Raw genomic sequence first — 18,657 nt, forward strand, 5'->3', positions numbered from 1 at the left:
GCCATTTGAGGGTAGATTTTGTTTACTTTTATTTAAATACCTAAAGATACTTTTAAAACAGGGACCTAATACCATGGATGTAAGTAAAAAGAGGTAGATATGGTACCAGGCGCACGATCGTGAGCCATCAAATATAGGTTCCGGAACCTATATTTAGTTAGTCGTATGGGTGACGGCAACATGTCAAGCTGTCAAAATCGTTGGACCAAATTTTAGTTTTGTCAACTATGAACGTCACACGTCTACATAAATAAAAGGTCATTGCCTAATACCGGTATTTGTTTCATACAAATTAACCGGTATTCAATATCGGTATATCGGTTGTTTATGTATATTTTTGCATTTCAATTATCTAATCTGATAACTCATTGTCCTTGCCTAAATATCATTCTAGAACATCAGAGAAATATTGCGAATGGTATGTGTTGTGTTGATTTTTAGTTATACCGAAACGGTTCCTGATTCAGTGGCGGTTTTGCCCTAAGGCCAAGTAGGCCTGGGCCTAGGGCGGCAAGATATTAGTGGCGGCAAATTGTGACAACAAATTAACAAGAAATAACTCAAAATGTAGTCAATATGATGGGTGCTGAGAAAGGGGCGGCTACAGGGCTTTGGGCCTAGGGCGGCAAAGATTGCAAATCCGCCACTGCCCTGATTTAAAATGTCTGCTAAGACTGACTGTTTTGTCACTTAGCGGCGGCTTAGCACGGTCGCGTTTTTATCCCTTGTCACCATGCCTGTCACGTTCTAACAAGTATGTAAGTGCGAAAGGGATGCGCATAGTGATAGTCGATAAAAATGGAACCGTGCTGAGCCCGCATGTAATTAAGTTGAAAATAGAGCTCTTTTCAACTTGTTAGATACCCTAGTCTTTTGTAGAGACTTGAGTCTTTTTTAGAGAACTCACATTTTTTGTAAAACTAAAATTCTAAATTTCCTCATGTGAAAGTCGTATTTAAATGCCTCTCATTATAAAACAGTCAGTAAACTACTATTATTTTACTGTGTTTCTTTTGCTTCTTTATTCGACTCAGAGTCTGTCTTAATGTTAGTAACCTAATTAATTAAAATTGTGTGTTTTCAGGTACTTTTAGGGCAAAAATAGAAATGGAATCCTCAAGAAAGGTAAGTCTTCTCAATCATTTCTTTCTGCACCTGAAAAAGTATATTTTATTTGTGAAAATCTCTTGCGGGAGTACAGGTGACCTAAACACGCTCACAAGAAAATACAAGATAAAATTACCATACAAACAATGACAACTTATGTAATAAATAAGTTAAATAAAATTATTATATAAAATTAAATTACGCCTTACATATAATCACGCCTATTTTCCGGAGACCAAGGACTTCCACTTGCTACGATCCTGACATACCTCTTAAAAATTACGTATCATTTGTATTACGTCGAATAATAGGGGAATAAATATCAATTTATGTCAAATATCGCATACAAATATTGATCAAATTAACCTAATTATTTATACGGGCCCGACACTATCATGAATAATGACATGACTTGTCATGACATTCCAGCATTTGGTCCAGTCCGGTCATGACATTCGATTTTTAGACAATCGTTAGATTTTTTTTATGGAAATTGTTTTTCTATTAAAATAATCAAGTAACATGTACCTAAATCATAGATACTTATAGAAAAATAAAGGTTACATAATGTAAACGTGAAATTTATAAAACCTATCTATAAAACCGGTCTGGTCTAGTGGATAGTGACCCTGTCTGCTAAGCCGATGGTCCTGGGTTCGAATCCCAGTAAGGGCATTTATTTGTGTGATGAACACTAATATTTATTCCTGAGTCATGGTTGTTTTCTATGTATATAAGTATGTATTTATCTATACAAGTATGTATATCGTCGACTAGTACCCATAGTACAAGCTTTGCTTAGTTTGGGGCTAGGTTTGATCTGTGTAAGATGTCCCCAATATTTATTTATTTTATTTAAAAACTTTAGGTTTATGATTAAGTGTTGACACCATAACACCCGAACTCATTGCAACAATACCAGCACAACCTTCTACAAATTATGTTCCTTAAGAAAAACCAATCAAACGACATTAATTTCATGAAGTACCAAAGAATTTGAACCTATACAAATGTCATTGTTTCCTATTGTTTCTAATCAATGGTTCTAAGTACGAGTTGCATAATTGTTCTCGTGAGAAAAGTGTCTGTTTTAGGCTTATGATTATATGTTCATTGGGTTTTAATTACTTATTTAAGCTTTATGCATTGGTCGTTAGTTTTTATATGCAAATCGAGAATTTTACGACTGTCATACGCACTGCAGGGTCAGAGTAACTACTTATTATTATTATTCAGAGCCCACTGTGTCCCACTGCTGGGCAAAGGCCTCCCCCCTCTCCTCCATTCGTCTCTGTTTAGTGCTATATCTGGGCAGCCTCTCAAGAAGGAGTCCAAGTTATCCCGCCATCGCCGACGAGGCCTGCCGGCTCCCCGGTTAGACTCGTGGGGCCCCACTCTGTGGTTAACTTGGCCCACAAGTCGTCCGGCATTCGGCAGACATGACCAGCCCGGTCCCATTTTAACTTAGCCGCTTTCCGAGTTCTATAAAACTTATTAAACCTCTGTTAAATTTTCCATTACTAACTTTTAAATAGTTGGTATTCAACTCTACACGGCGACACTGCTCAATAATAAATATTATTTTTTGCACTATATCTGTCGCAAGTTGCACACAAAATTATTGGCATTCCATAACTATTAAAAAGCAATTGTATTGTCTAGTACTATTACATACATGATTTGTAGACTACGAATCTGTATGATTAAGCGTCGTAAGACAAAACAATACACATTAGCTATGAAATTAGGAAAAAATAAATGGAGTTTGCAATTATGTAGGTACCTATTATATTGAAGGTGGAATACATCCATCATACATGTATAGGTAACTTGATTAATTTTACTTTTTTTAAACCATTTCGGTGGCAAACAAACATACCTGATAATAAACGGTCACTGTAGCCTATGGACGCCTGCAACTCCAGATGTGTTACATGCGCGTAACCGATCCTTAAAAACCTGAATATGTACACTCCTTTTTTGAAGAGCCCCATTATGTAATAGTTCCTCGAAAAAACCTAGGCAAAATGCTATACTTAGGTAACGTAGGTATATTATATATCTAAAATCCGCATTCTATTTCTCGTTTTTGCGAAAACCGCATCGTGATTCGCGACGACCCCACAAATATTTGCTTTACGTCACCAAATGACTATTACCTCACTACTGCAATTTGTACCTATCTGAATAATACGCATTCTGTATGTCAGAGCAGTAGGGGTCAGATCGAACCTGGAAGTTATTGTGTTCCAATACATTAGAACTTCTAAATTACTAGTGTGTGCATTGCACTGTTCGCGTTTGGCATATCAATTCGAATAAAACGTCATCTCGACATTCTCTACTGATAAGAGTTAGACCAAGAAAAGTCTGCACCGAATTTGATAGCCCACGCAGTGCAAGTGTTATTTTGAACGTCACATTTCTATAAAATTATGACGTATAAATAACACTTTCATGACGTGGGCTATCAAAATCGCTGCAGACTTCTCTTGGTCTAACTCTATAACATTTTTATTTAGATAAAATAACGACATTTGAAAAAGTAGTCGATGAAGCAGTCAAACACCGATAGATTGTTAATACTTATGTTGTAACATGACATCACTAGTTTTGATCTCACATAGACAATTTACGCACACACTTGCATTTAATTTTTGGTCGCACTTTTGAAGTATGACAGTTGTTCTTTGTCATCTAGTTATGTGCTAGAAACGGAGATGTTTAAAATTTGAATGTCATTATTAAATCGGTAATGACGTTAATATGTTAAAAAAAAAACAATTCGTCTTTATGCTGACCGTAATTTCCGTTTTTGAACGCATCATAGAGGGTTTATGATATATTATCACTACACCTTATAAAACAATGTCCCCCGCCGCGTCTGTGTGTTTGTGTGTTTGTATGTTCGCGATAAACTCAAACACTACTGAACGGATTTTCACGCGGTTTTCACCTATCAATAGAGTGATTCTTGAGGAAGGTTTTGGTGTATAATTTGTTAAGCGAAGACGGAGCGGATAGCTAGTGTGAAAGAAAATAAGAGTCGCCTCAGTGAGGACAATCTTCGTGTCATCATTTGAACTGTGGATCATGTAACGATGACATACTATCTCAGATTATAGACGTATATCATATTGCTGTTACATCAAACCTAGAAGGTATACAAGCTGAACATACAGGGTGTTACCTGTAACACGAGCAAATAATTAGAACATGTAGTATACTCCTCAAACTATAAAACTTTTGTTAAACAACTTTAAAAAAAATATTAATCCTTTAGACTTCCTTTTTTTTCATACAAAATAAATATTGCCTTCAATGTACGCTGACATCAGTGTGTTTGATGTTGCTTGTCACGCTTTAAACATAACAAAATTACCAATACATTGTAGCTTAGAATAAACTTTAAAGTGTAATAAAAATCAAAAAATAAGTTATTTTTAAAAGTTGCTGAACAAATGTTGGTTAGTTCGAGGAGTACAGCCTACTGTTTAATTTATTGCTCCTGTTACAGGAAACACCCGGTATAAGTTTTAAAATACAGGGTGTAACAAAAACTGACGACTGTCTTCTTCTTCTGACTGACTTCGAGTCCACAATTTTTGACCACAACACACGTTATGAAAAGTTAAGGGCGTTGTTAGATATTATAAGCATAATTCTTAAAATTGGAAAAAACCTAGAAAAAATACGCGAATATTTATTTTTGTTTGGAAGATCTGTTTGGATGTAGTGTAGTTTGCAGAACTAGAACTATAGAGGCGTAACCAAAGAGGCAAAGAGTTAGAACTCAAATTAATGTGGTGGCACAAACCGTAACCGATTTCCATTCGAGGCGTTGCGTGTAAGGTATTGTTGATTTTGGAAACAATCATATTAGGAAACAATAACAAATATAAGAATGAGATTACGCGTGATAGCGTAATATTGTTATTGTGCTAGAAATCGTGGAAAGAGAGCGTGAACATTTATTTTTATAGAAATAAAAATAATTTGGCAAAGTCTGTGTGAAGCAATGTGCGTATAGGTACATTAACATTATGTTGATACCAAATAGGCATTTGAAATAATATATGTTTATTTTTAGATAACTTAACTTTACAATGAACACAGAAAAGTATGGATGAATATTGTAATAAAACCAATGATTATATTTAAGAAACCAATGTTAATATCTAAAGTCATTAGTTTATTATCAAAGATCGGCTAAATAAACACATCTCATCATTATTTTACTAAATTAAAACGAAAAAACACGGAAACAAAGCACATTACAAACAGAAAATAATTCGCAGTTTTAATCTCTGAAGAACCCTAATAGATAATTTTAAAACTGTAATAAAAAACAGACTAATGCCACAGATAATCGCCGATTACATAATTCCATAGAGCACAGGTAATAGCAGAGCATCCGGACAATACAAACATATCTAAACACCGATCAAGCTAAATTAAGCCCTTTTGCAAAGTAATAAGGTTAAAGTTGTACGCGCAGTTAAGTTGGTAACCCTGTAATGATAATTGTAGGCTGCCAGCATTGTCAGTTTGAACTTCGAATGCTAACTTTTTAAATTGTGTTATGTAAGTTAAATGGTTTACAGCCAATGGCAATTTATCGTTAACTAATCTAAATAGATAAAGGGGATCATTAAACTAGGTATAGGTTAGAGTCCGTTTAAGCTAACTGTGCGCGGATTTAAATAAAACAAAGTGAATGAGTGTCATTATTCATAGAAATTTGACATTGCCACACTGTTTCATTGCAAATACGTTGGGAGGTTGGGTATATTTTAATTTTATCTAGTTGACTGGACTGTGCCTACTTATCAAGCCTTACTTACTGCTCGGCCACGACATTGCGCGACTGGCGACGGCGGCGGCGGCGGCAATCATAGGTTGGAGCGAGACACAGCGATCGGACCTTTCGTTCCCACCTATGGTTGCCACCGCCGCCGTCGCCAGTCGCGCAATGTCGTGGCCGAGCCGTTAGCTTAGATAGACTAGGCGACTGTACTGGGCCTACTTATTTCCTAGTTACTCGTATATAAGAAGGCATTAGTTTACGTAAATGAACAAGATGCGATGTAAATCGTCTCAAATTGATAGAATTGCCGCAAATCGCTGCGAACCGTTTCACAATGGTAATTGTATGGAACTGTACAATACAATTATACACCGTGGTGTGCAGTAAACAGATACCTATATATTAACCATCGATTGTAGGTCATATCGGTGCTTATACTCTGTATCTTTTGGTACTTAATTAAAAGTAAACAAATAATTTGTGTATTTTCGGGTAGTTATAACATTTATTGATTAACCAACCAAATACAAAACCACCTGGATCTGTCACTGACCGGCCTGACTTTAACCTACATTATTTGATCTTGTAATGTTTTTATCTGCCCTCAACTGGCTTAAGAAGCCAGATATATAGATTTTGTTTACTCTTTTTTTTTAAGTACAGAGACACATACTATAGGTTCAAAATTCTATTGGCATAAATAGGTATAAGTAGTAACTAAATAAAAATTGAATATACTATATAGTACCTACTTACGATTCATCTTATCCTATTTTATTACTTGTTCGTTACACGGTGGGCGGTGGTACAAAAAAACGCGCTTTGAATATCTTTCAGATTTGTCGCACCACGGTGTATAGTATTATTTGATATTATACACATAATATAATATTATAATCTTCAAGTTTTGAAGTTCACTGTTTAACAGGGCTATACTAACTACTTTTGAAGATAGCGGGCTAATCGCCAGTAACTGGCCACCGGCCAATAACTAGCCACCCTAAACTAAAAATTAATTCTATTCACTTAATAAACAGAATTCATTTTAGTATAAGGTTTCAATAACTGGTCAGCCTTCAATAACTAGCCACCTTATCCTAAAATGAATTCTGTTTATAGGTGAATAGAATTCATTTTTAGTTTAGGGTGGCCAGTTACTATCAGGTGGCCAGATACTGACGAATTACCCTACCAGTAATCGAAAATGACATAAACTTTACGAACCATAAGGTCAAACCAAAATGTCACATAAAACTCACATATGACTTTGTTACATTACAAATATAATCTTCATAACAAGAATGTTAGACAGCACATTAGTAACACTTGTCATTCCATTGTTATGTCATTGACAACCTTATCACAATGCGTTACGGCCTATTTTTATACAACAATGTAATCAAATTATATTTGATGTGTTATTTAACTTTTTAAATACGGCTGATTACAGAAAGCGTGTCTAAGCCATATTAGGATTAAAGAAAGTTGCAGTAAAAAAATAAATGTCATAGATAATTGCGTTAAAAATGACAATCGGAAAAAGAAATTTAAATTTTCGATGTTTGTCGCCCGCAGGCATATTGGTAAACTATAGATGGTCAAGCAAAATCTTGTCAGTGGAAAAAGGCGCGAAATTCAAATTTTCTATGAAATGATATGCCTTCGCGCCTACATTTTTCAAATTTGCCGGCTTTTTCTACTGGCAAGATCTGCTTGACCAACTTTAAGTTTTAATTTTTTAAATTGCAAATAATATAATTGTTCAAAAGAAATCAAATGTTGTCTTTGATTTTATTGCTTGATAAAGAAAGCCTCGCGGCATTAAGTCCTAATTGTACCTATTTATCTGAATTTTGCAAAGCTAAAAAACATTTTAATATGTATATATATTCGCATAATAATTAATTTCGATTAAGTTTGCAAGCGTTCATTCGTTGCTTATATGTACAGCTTATCAAACAGCCCACGCTATTATTTGCCAGTATGTTATGTTATTTAAACAAATACAATAACTAGGAAATGCGAAGGATACAACGCTAAAAGGAACTCCATTAAAAACATTAAAGGCGTAGACAACTTCCTAATTCAGAAGATGATTCATTGGATGAATAGAGCAATCAATGCATCGCTACCAACATGACGAGTCAATGTTACACCTTGACCCGTCTGCAACCGCTTTATAATGGGCCGTGGATGCATGTGTTGGGCGCTTTACAATGCGTGCCAAATAAACAGTTGTATAATATTATAGGACACGGTGTATGACATAATGAATTTTGAATGGAACTTAACTAATGTTAGCATAACATAATAAGATTAAGAAGTTTTTAGTAAAATTTTCATTTTAGCAACATTTTCTTTCCACATGCAACTAATACCTACTCATCGAGACAATTCTAACAACCCCAAACACAATTTGCCTTGTTTTATCACAGAGTTCCTATGGCCAACTCCTGTCTCCATCATCAGATCAGCTCCCTGTCATCATAATATTGCATTGACATCCGACTTACATATGTATTCAAAAATTTCAGTTCAATCGGAAATCAGGAAGTGGGTCAAATTTAGCTTCCAAGGTTTGACCCACACTAACTAACACACTAATATACATATTACTAACAGGGCCAGTTAAATAAAAGCTTTTAATAAAAGAACTAACATGAGCATTACTTTAATTAACAAAAACCTACTAAATGTATTGTGGAACTACAATATACTTCAATGATTCATTACTAATACTCTAAACTCACAAGTAACAAAACGGCTGAAAATTGAATAATATATGTACATACCTATACCAAACGCTTAACCTATAACTTACATGTTTGGTATACATATATTTTAGTGCAGTTACAGCAGCTAGGTACCTAAAGTTGGTCAATAAATAAACAATAAAACAATTTGTTGCTGTAAACAAAAAATCTTCCGATATAATACTGCAACATAAAAATTGCTAAATACTTACTGTACCAACAATAAAGAGACAAACTATCCATTTATACATATCGTAATGAGCCGAGACTAATGGTATAATAGACCGTGAAACTGAGAAACACCGAATGAAGACTTGAAGAGATCTGTCGACATTTTATGGTCTTTAAATGGCTGTAGCGAAATTGAGATAGCATAAATGGACAACAGATTTATTTCAACAACAAACTTACAATATAAAGTAACCCAAAACTAAAACTAATACCTAAAAAAACTAAAAATCTATATCTAAAGAGCCCCTGAGGAATAGTGCCAAGGATGCTGGCAGAATTTCCACGCTGAATCGCAACACTTATTCGTTATTCCTAGCATAAATTACTTACAGGCCTATTCGGATTTCGAGATAATCACAAGATCTTGAGACGATTTAGAGATCAACTAGATGTGACTTGGATATCTAAGTCATAACTTGTCGAAATCGTTCAAGAGGACCTCCAGAATCGCGGAAACGTCAAATTTGACATATCTATCTTACAAATATCTTTAAATTATCCGTATCGTAACTTGTTGAAGTCTAGTAGAAATCTAATTCATTTTCCGAATCGAGCCGTTAAACTTTTTTAATATTAAACATAGTCGACACAAAATTAAACATACCTTATTTACTTTTTAGATATTTACAAGTTTAACTGCTCCAACCATACTTATATCAGGCTGGCTGTATGCTTTTTTGCCAAAGACATGGTATAATTTAAAGGCGGAGATACATTTTTTGGACTTTCTAACGAAGCGGTAATTTTCAAAAGTATTTATACACTTAATCAAAAAGCTTTTTTAGAAAATTTCAAGTTGTTTTAAAGACTTATCGAATGATGTGTCTCGCGTTGATATTTACAGATTTAATAAGTTTTTAATTTCACAGTATATACCTATGGAGTAATTTCCAAGGTTTATTTATAAAATTAAATTTCCGAATTCAATTTAGGTAACCTTGTTTGGCTAAAACAGTAAAATATGAGACAATATACATTCAAATCAAGTGCATCAGGCCATCTCAAGCTTTATATAGGTACTAATTTCGCAATAGTAGGCTATCAAAATCTACGTACCTTAATTTGGAATAGTCGTTTAGAGACATTCGGGAGATTGTGAGGGCATCTTAAATATAAAATACTCGTATAAAGCAGTGCAAACACAAATGGGGCATTATCTATGAAAAGGGACATAATTGTCGATGGCGCTTACGCCACACAGACATTGTATTTATATCGGAGCATCGTTAATAATGGCGTAAGCGCCGTCGACAATAAGGTCCCTTTTCATAGATAACGTCACAAATGGTCTGTTATATGTGGTAAATAGGTTGCCAAACAATCAAACGATCACAAAGTTAAACCATACACATAGCGCCATCTACATAATTTGTAGAGACGAGTAAAGTACATAGTACTAAATCCTACAATTTTGTATTACTGTACTCGTTTACTCTTTCTAATTGTTACTCGTATATCCACAATTTCATATTTCAGTTTCACGGCAGAAACTGAATAAAAATGGAGAAGAATGGATGTGTATTTATATAACAAAAAAAATATGGTTGTCTGTAAAGTCGGTTTACGGACAATAATTTTGCGTGATAACGTCATAAGAAAACAACCATTACATTACGTAACGTTACCATGGAGATTTGTCGTCAACGTTACCATGGAGATCTGTCCACAACGTTACCATGGAGATATGACCACAACGTGACACTTTTTCGTGCATGCTACCGGTGTTCATCGATTTATAAGACGTTATCACGTCAAAAAACCTCCTGTATAATTGATTATCTATGCTACAATCACAGTTATCTGTAATTTACTAATCAACCATGATTTGTGTGATGTGCACCAATTTCGTCATCACGGCAAAATGGCTGTTACATGAAAATTACCTTATGTAATAGGCTAACTACATTTGACATTGATTTATTGCTATAAGTGCTTTTATGCAGCTTTTATAAGCATTTTAAAACATATTTTTATACTACATCGGAGGCAAGCAAGCTTACGGCCAGCATGATGGTAAGCGATCATCATAGCCTATGGACGCCTGCACTTCTGGGGTGTTTCGCGGACGCGGACATTGTCAGCGTGAAATGATGATGATGATGATGATTGATAAAAGCTATTTTATGCACTCCCCCGGACCTCAAACTATCTCTATACCAAATTTCATCTAAATAGATTCAGTGGTTTAAGCGTGAAGAGGTAACAGACAGACAGACATTATAATAGCATTTAATTTATAATAATTAGTAGGGATTTATTTAATACCTTCTCTAAGAAAATGTGACAGCCAGTGTATATAGGCTGTTATATCAAAATGGGCACTTAAAAGAAAACCTGAAACTACAAAAGATATTGATTTTATCATCACCAGACATCGTAAATTTTATAGCATTTTTGTGCAGCGGAGTGGTGTGGTGGAATTGGTATAGATAATTCCAACTGAAATGGTAAATTAAGGTTAATATTAACGTAATTAACGCTAATTAATCATTAGGGTTGAAATTCTTTATACCAATTCCGTTAACACCACTCCGCTGCACCGAAAATGCTATAAAATTTACGATGTCTGATGATCACAAGGCCGAATCTTCGCACCGAAAAACAACTTAACAATTAGAAGACCTACACGATCGAAAACAATACATGCATCATTTAATCAAAAAACAATACCAACGCAACGCCGCCATTTCGAAATAGTGCAACACTGGCCCAATTAGGTCCATTGTTTTTTAATGTGGGATGGGAACTGAACACCACAATGTGTCATAACGTTTACATTATCTGTGGTCATAGAACGCTTTTGAAAATTTCGTTTTGTTATATAAATCGTATTGACATCGCTTTATGTCGATGTTAACCTGCTTCTCTCGGAGATAAAATAATTCATTGCGCATTTTATGAAATGTGAGTTTTGTTTTAATCATGATAAATCGCAGTCATGTTTATAACAGCGTTAGAAAAAGTAAGATTACAGTTGCGGGCGTGTATTTTGTATTTAAAACGAGGTGGCTTTAAAATGCACGAGCGACTTTGAAATTTCAGTTTTTCAGCCTTAATATATTTTTATTCTTGATTTTTTACAATAGATTAACGTCAATAGTAACGTCGTATAGTAATCTAACTAGTTACATAACAGTTTCAGTAAATAATGAATAATAGTAATTTTCTGTCCGTTTTAAAACTATCAAAGTAACCCCAAATTTTTCTAAAGCCACCCCGTTTTACTAAAGAACTATTGATGAGAGATCCAACCTCCGGGTTTGACAGCTGAATTAAGTGGTACTGTACGGTGCTTTATAGCAAACTGAATTGTCAAACGCAACTTACAGTACCTTCACATTTGCGATAACACAAATAAATGCCCTTACCGGGATTGGAATCCGGGACTTTGTAGGCGAGGTACTACCGACTAGGCTAGGAGCCCGTTTGCCGAACCTGAAGGATACCAGGTTACGCCCACTCACGGCCGTCTTAAACTATGCTGGGGCCCTGGGGCACAATAATTTGGGGCCCTTTTGGAAAGTAAAGAAAGCTAATTGAACTAACATTTTTCTACTATGACCTTCTATTTATTATAGGTAATCAAATATACTGTTACTGTCTGATCTCGAGGCCCCCTGTCGACGGGGGTCTAGGGCACGGGCCCCGTGTGCCCTTATGGTAAAGACGCTACTGCGCCCACTTTGGGAAAGTGTCAGGCTGTCAGGTTTTCTGAGGATATGCTCAATATAATGACATTTCTCTTATGTATGGTCATGATGTGCTGTCGCAGTTTCAAAAATTTCGGTGACTACTTATGTTTTTGTATGGGTAATTTTTCCAGAAATTTCCGAAAATAATCTTACTTTTTTTGGAACTATCCGCTTGCACATAGTTTTAACAGCAAATAAATACGGATAACACTATAACTCTTGTGAGTTGCTGTTTTTAATTATAACCATTATAGGTCTCATCAGTTACATTATTTGTTTAACAAACTGACTGAGACTGTTTGTTGCCTAAAAAAAAAAAACACAATATATTGTAAGAAGCATTATACTGTAATTGAATATTGCGCGACTCGCCAACGCCACCTTGCGCCCATAATTGTGGTGTTTAAAGTTCTATTATGTAAAGTTATGACCTTTGTAATTTCAATGCTGAGATGTCGTGTGTTTTGTGCGATAATACATAGGTTTGTCTGTGGTCTATAATTTTGTTTGTTTCTTATGAACTTATGATAGATGCTTTAATAAATTGTGAATTTATTACGAATGATCGTAAATTAATACAGAATTACAAGCCGTTTACATAATGTTATTTTTACAAACGTCAGGTATAGATCACTGTAGAGGTTTTAAAGAAGGGCAAATGCCATGAAAAAGCAAAAATGCAGTCTACCTAACGATATATAACTGAAATTTAATTAATATTAGACGTGATTTTTTTGGACCAAAAAAAATCTAGTTCGTATGTCAAATAGTCTGTGCGGAAAGAGAAGAGTCGTACGTATTGGGTCCAATACATTTCACGACTCTGCTCTTTCCGCACAGACTTAGCTTAAATTGCAGTTATTTAAGATTTAACTCTATTGGGTTTTTAAAGCGGTATCCTTTTTTTTCACAACAATAAGAATCACACGAAAGTAATAAAAATAGTTAAAAAGTAATGAAATTTCTCAATAAACACAGTTAGCCAACATACCTAAACTTTTTCACAACAAAATCGTGGCGCGCGCCTCCCTGCGTTACATCTAGCTTCGTAAACGTGACTCTAGACTTACATTACACTTTAAAAACTACAACGTCTTATATCCATTAAAAAACTCAAGCTAATACCAACCTTAACACTATTGTCATATAGTCTACTTTTATCATTTTTAGATAATGTGATTTTGAGTGAACGGTTATTTTGTTCGTTCGTGTTCCTATTTCGAAATTCAAAGTGCAGAGTGAACTATATCTGTATGAACAATACTAAAAGGTGACATATTTTAATTGCCATATTGAACTTTAAAGTCAATAGAATAGATTAAGCTTGAGATAATTATTTGAAATGTACGATTATATTAATTAATTTCATGATATTCGAATCTAGATGGCATGTTACCAGTTGTCAAATGTATAGGTAAAACAAAGAAAATATTTTTCACAGGAAATAGTCGGCAGACAGTCACCCTACCGTTTTTTTCCACCTTGCTCAACCGTGTTATATGTATATCGTTACCTATATACCTATATGAAAATTAGATAAATAGGTATATATAATTTAAAAAAATGCTTGTTTTTAAAAAGATCAATATTTTAGAATGCTTTTTGGACACACAAACGTTTTCCTGCTGTTCTTATAATTAAGAAAAAGACCCACGAAATGATAGTGACCAATAGTACACCAACCAATAGTAGACCAGTATTATTAGTAAAGTCTGACAAAAAAGAGTAGAAATTAAAAAGTGGCAATACTGTAGTGTCGTCCCGTTTTCTTATATAGATTGATTTGAAAGGGACGACAGTACAGTATTGCCACTTTTTTTATCAGACTATATGTCGCAGCGCTTTGACATTTGAGGAGTTAACAAGAATTTTCTGTAAAATTGACGCCATAATGAATTCACGACCATACCCTTCCGCTTCCTCAGTCCTGAACCTACAGTAAAGCTACTGTTACACATGCTGATTTCTAGCACGAAAGCATGCCACTATTGAGCAATTGCTACTTAGTAGCATGTGTGTTGAAACATTGCTAATAATGAGCATGCTCGTTTTGAGTTTGCTCAAAAATCAACGATCGTGCGATTTTTGGGCATGCTACCTGCAGCGCGGGTGGAGAGGGGCGTGCTTTTAGCGCGTGTGAACAGGTTTGCTTATTGAGCATGCTAGTATCGATCAGTCGTTTGCAACAGGTGCGCATGAACAATTTTAACGCCAAAATGTCTCGCTGGGGCGACGAAAAAACGCTCAAATTTGTATCGAAATAACGAGTGCTTGTGGAATCCCCGCATACCGCAGTATAAAAATGTCTGTCTTCTAGATATCCAATCACGGACCCAAATCTTTCTTTTCTTTTTTTGCCGAGCTGATATAAGTTTCTGGATGCATTGCATCGCCAGCAAAAGGATGATCTTATTCAGCTCCATACGGATAGCTGTTTGATTGTCCATAGCTTTGTTTGAACTGACAGAGAGCGAGAGAGCACGCTATAAAATAGCATGTGTATTTGGAGTGTTTGCTTTGAGTATGCTTATTCAGGAGCATACTTAAAACTAGCATGCGTATTGCTAGCAAATGTAAACTGCTCATAAGCTTGCTCGTATTGAGCATACTCAATAGCACGCTTTTTAGCATGCTATTTTAGAGCATGTGTAACAGTACCTTAAAGGTACCATGTTCTTCTATCATCTCTGTTATCAGTTACAAGCCTAAGGGCACATAGCTGGTCTAGTAAATGCTACGATTCCAACCTAACCTTAAAGTTAATCGGCGGTCACGACGCGTCGGAGGTGTGGCTCACAAGTTACTATTATCATGATTTCGATAGCAAAATCACATAACTTATCATTGTTTAAGTAGATAGATTTCGATACATAAATTATAGATGAGCCCTAAAAATTTTCTAGTTTTAGGACAGAAATGGACTTTTCTTTACTTTACCCACTGTTCACCAAAAGTAATTTGACACTGCCACCATGCAATATTTGCAAATGAATTTAGGTATCCCTAGAATAAATGAATAACCCACTTAAGAGATGAATAAGGTATGGTGGGGTAAAACTAACATAGTTTATTTTGCTCGGGGCAAGACAAACAGTATGAGGATTCCATACAAGTGATAGTAGCCCCGGTGATAGTCTTATCCTACCTTACCTTAGTTCAAAAACGACGTCTTTATCTGCTATAGATAATATATATTTATATATTATTAAAAAAAATACTAAATCGTTTATTGAGATTCTAAAAATATAAATAAAACTTAATTAAATAACTAACCTATAAAACTTAAAAACTAAATCTAAATTATGTTATTTGCCTTTCAGACATTTTATAACAAATACAGACATTACTTATGTAAGTACAAAGTGATGGACTAAATTTATGATTTAATAAGTTACACCAGCCATTCTCTAAGTGTGTTCCGCGGAACCCTAGGGTTCCGCGACACCCCTGCAGGGGTTCCGCAAGAATTTAGAACACTATGCTTTAGTCGCCTCGAAAAATTTTACTATGCAAAAAACATACTTCTAAAACCTATTGTTTTATTGTAGGGTTCCATCAAGTATCATCGCTTTCCAAAAGGGTTCCGTCAAAAAAAAAGATTAGGAACCACTGAGTTACAGAAACGTGTTATTAGAAAAATAATTAAGACTCTCCATTATCAAAAAGATAATGAAACGTTATTCAGCCGTCCACAGTTATTCAGCCGTCAGACAGAATTAAGATTAAATCTAGGAAGTGCCGCGAGAGTTGCGTAAACTTTAATTAAATTGTCTATGGTTGTGTGGACGACACGACTTTGTTAGGGTTCCGTGCCCAAAGGGTAAAAACGGGACCATATTACTAAGACTCCACTGTCCGTCTGTCTGTCTGTCGCCAGCCCGTATCTCATGAACCGTGATAGCTAGACAGTAGAAATTCACAGATGATGTGTTTCTGTTGCCGCTATAACAACAAATACTAAAAACAGAATAAAATAAAATAGATATTTAAGTGGGGCTCCCACACAGCAAACGCTGATTTTTTTGCCGTTATTTGCGTAATGGTACGGAACTCTTTGTGCGCGAGTCCGACTCGCACTTGGTCTGTTTTATGCAGAGTAGAATTTACGTCTGATTCAAAGTTGCAGATGCTCATTCCACAGATACTGATAAGATTACTGAGAATAGGGGGAATAATGACCGTGCTATGCAATCAATTATATTGTAGACAGACTGGCACTAGAAAGTTCATGTTGCTAATTGATAGATGACCTGTGTCTACTCGCATATTCACGAATTCGAAATTCACAAATCAAAGGTACAATTGTAAACTATGTATAACCATCGATAGTCGGAATAATCGATCGGATGCACCGATTAACAGGCATAATGCCAATGATCATCACAATGGATCGGTTTCAAGATACGACCTACCGACTGCTACCTTGCTCTGTTTTGTAATAACTAGGTACTACACGATAGTGACACCTATAATTAACACTACCCGTTTTGCTCAACAGTTTAAGCGTAAATCACAGTAAAGAACCGTTTTTGTGCGCGTGAGATATTCGTCGAGGCGACGCCGACGCGCATCTGCATACAATGACTGTAGAGACAGCAGGGTAAAGGCATTTCAGTCATATTAGGCCTTCAAATCAGTACTGTCTTTACCATAAGGGCACACGGGGCCCGTGCCCAGGGCCCCCATCCTCAGGGGGCCTCGAAGAACAGACAGTAACAGTATATTTGATCACCCATAATAAATAGAAGATCATAGTAGAAAAACGTTAGTTTAATTCGCTTTCTTTACTTTCCAAAATGGCCCCAAATTCTTATGTGCCCAAGGGCCCCAGCATAGTTTAAGACGACCCTGCTTCTAATAATACTTTTTTATTGCAATAAGCATAATCTACCATACATGGTATATTAAATAAAACTTTTTTTTTTAATAAAACTACAAACCATACTGAATAAAAATAAATATGTCTATAAAATTGGTCCCTTATCATTTTCCCCGCTGTATTGTGATGCTAATAAGTTGCGCGAGAAAGCTGGCAGCTCTTCGGTCGCCACTCGCCAGTGGAGTGGAGTGGTCTTTGGGATAGCTCTTTGAAAAGTTGTAGAGCATTAGGAGTCCTAATTTAGGACCCCGCGGGTTTAAGGATCTCGACCCCAAATGGCATGGAAATATACACCTAAAGAATTTTATGAAATACCTAGTTGCGTTTTTATTGTCATACAATTATGTTACTTACATAGGTCCAATATCGAAAAAAAAGTCATTTAAAAACTAACAATAATCCTTACCTACCGTATATTCTAAGTCTATTGTCTCCGATACCCAAAGGTTGTCTAGAAGAGATCGCTCTTAAGAGCGCTATTACATTTCGGCGTTGAGCGAGTTTAGGTATTTTACGCGCTGCGGCAGGCCGTGCGAGCTCAGTACGCCGATCCCTTCTACCACACTCGCACTACAATGATGGATTAAACATTCTTGATCCTTCGCGAAGCATATTGAAATCAACCATAACAACACTAACTGTACTTAACTTTTAAAGTTCTAAAACTGTTATTTGGTAAGTACGAAAATACTAAATGCAGTGCAAATGTACATAGGGGCTGTTCATAAATTACGTCATCTATTTTTGACGATTTTTGACCCCCCCCCCCAAATCATCCAAAAATCAAGCTTCGGATGAATCTGTTTCCTCCTACGTCATGTTACCATCATCCGATGTCCAGAACCCCCCCCCCCCCCCCCCCCCACTCCTCCCATTTGAAACGACGTAATTTATGAATAGCCCCATACTTGTACTTATGAAGGTATATTACTCGAAAGAAATTATAGGTACCTACTCGCTTATTTACATGTTTCGTCATTGCATTTGGTACCTATAGGTTGTAAAGTTTGTATCAACGAGGGTTTAAAAACGAACTGGTACTGAGGATCTGATGATGATTAAGGTGGTCACGGATACCAATCAACCATGTAGTAACATGATTAGGCTCGTTTGATTCGTCTCAACAAGATCTTTGACACTGAAGATACACAGGGTCTGATGATGGAGCTGGAAGGTGGCCACGGGTAC

At 35.7% G+C, this 18,657-nt stretch overlaps 1 protein-coding gene across 1 annotated transcript in view; it reads left to right on the forward strand.

The window, feature by feature from the left end:
* Positions 1–18,657, forward strand: part of LOC134801858 (cuticle protein 19-like) — a 45,486-nt gene that overhangs the window by 7,254 nt on the left and 19,575 nt on the right. Inside the window, exon 2 of the mRNA XM_063774498.1 lies at positions 1,085–1,125. Within this exon, the coding sequence (XP_063630568.1) occupies positions 1,085–1,125 (41 nt within the window). The remainder of the gene's footprint in view (positions 1–1,084; positions 1,126–18,657) is intronic.

The sequence above is a fragment of the Cydia splendana genome, chromosome 23, assembly GCF_910591565.1.
Source record: "Cydia splendana chromosome 23, ilCydSple1.2, whole genome shotgun sequence".
In the NCBI taxonomy this organism is placed as follows: domain Eukaryota; kingdom Metazoa; phylum Arthropoda; class Insecta; order Lepidoptera; family Tortricidae; genus Cydia; species Cydia splendana.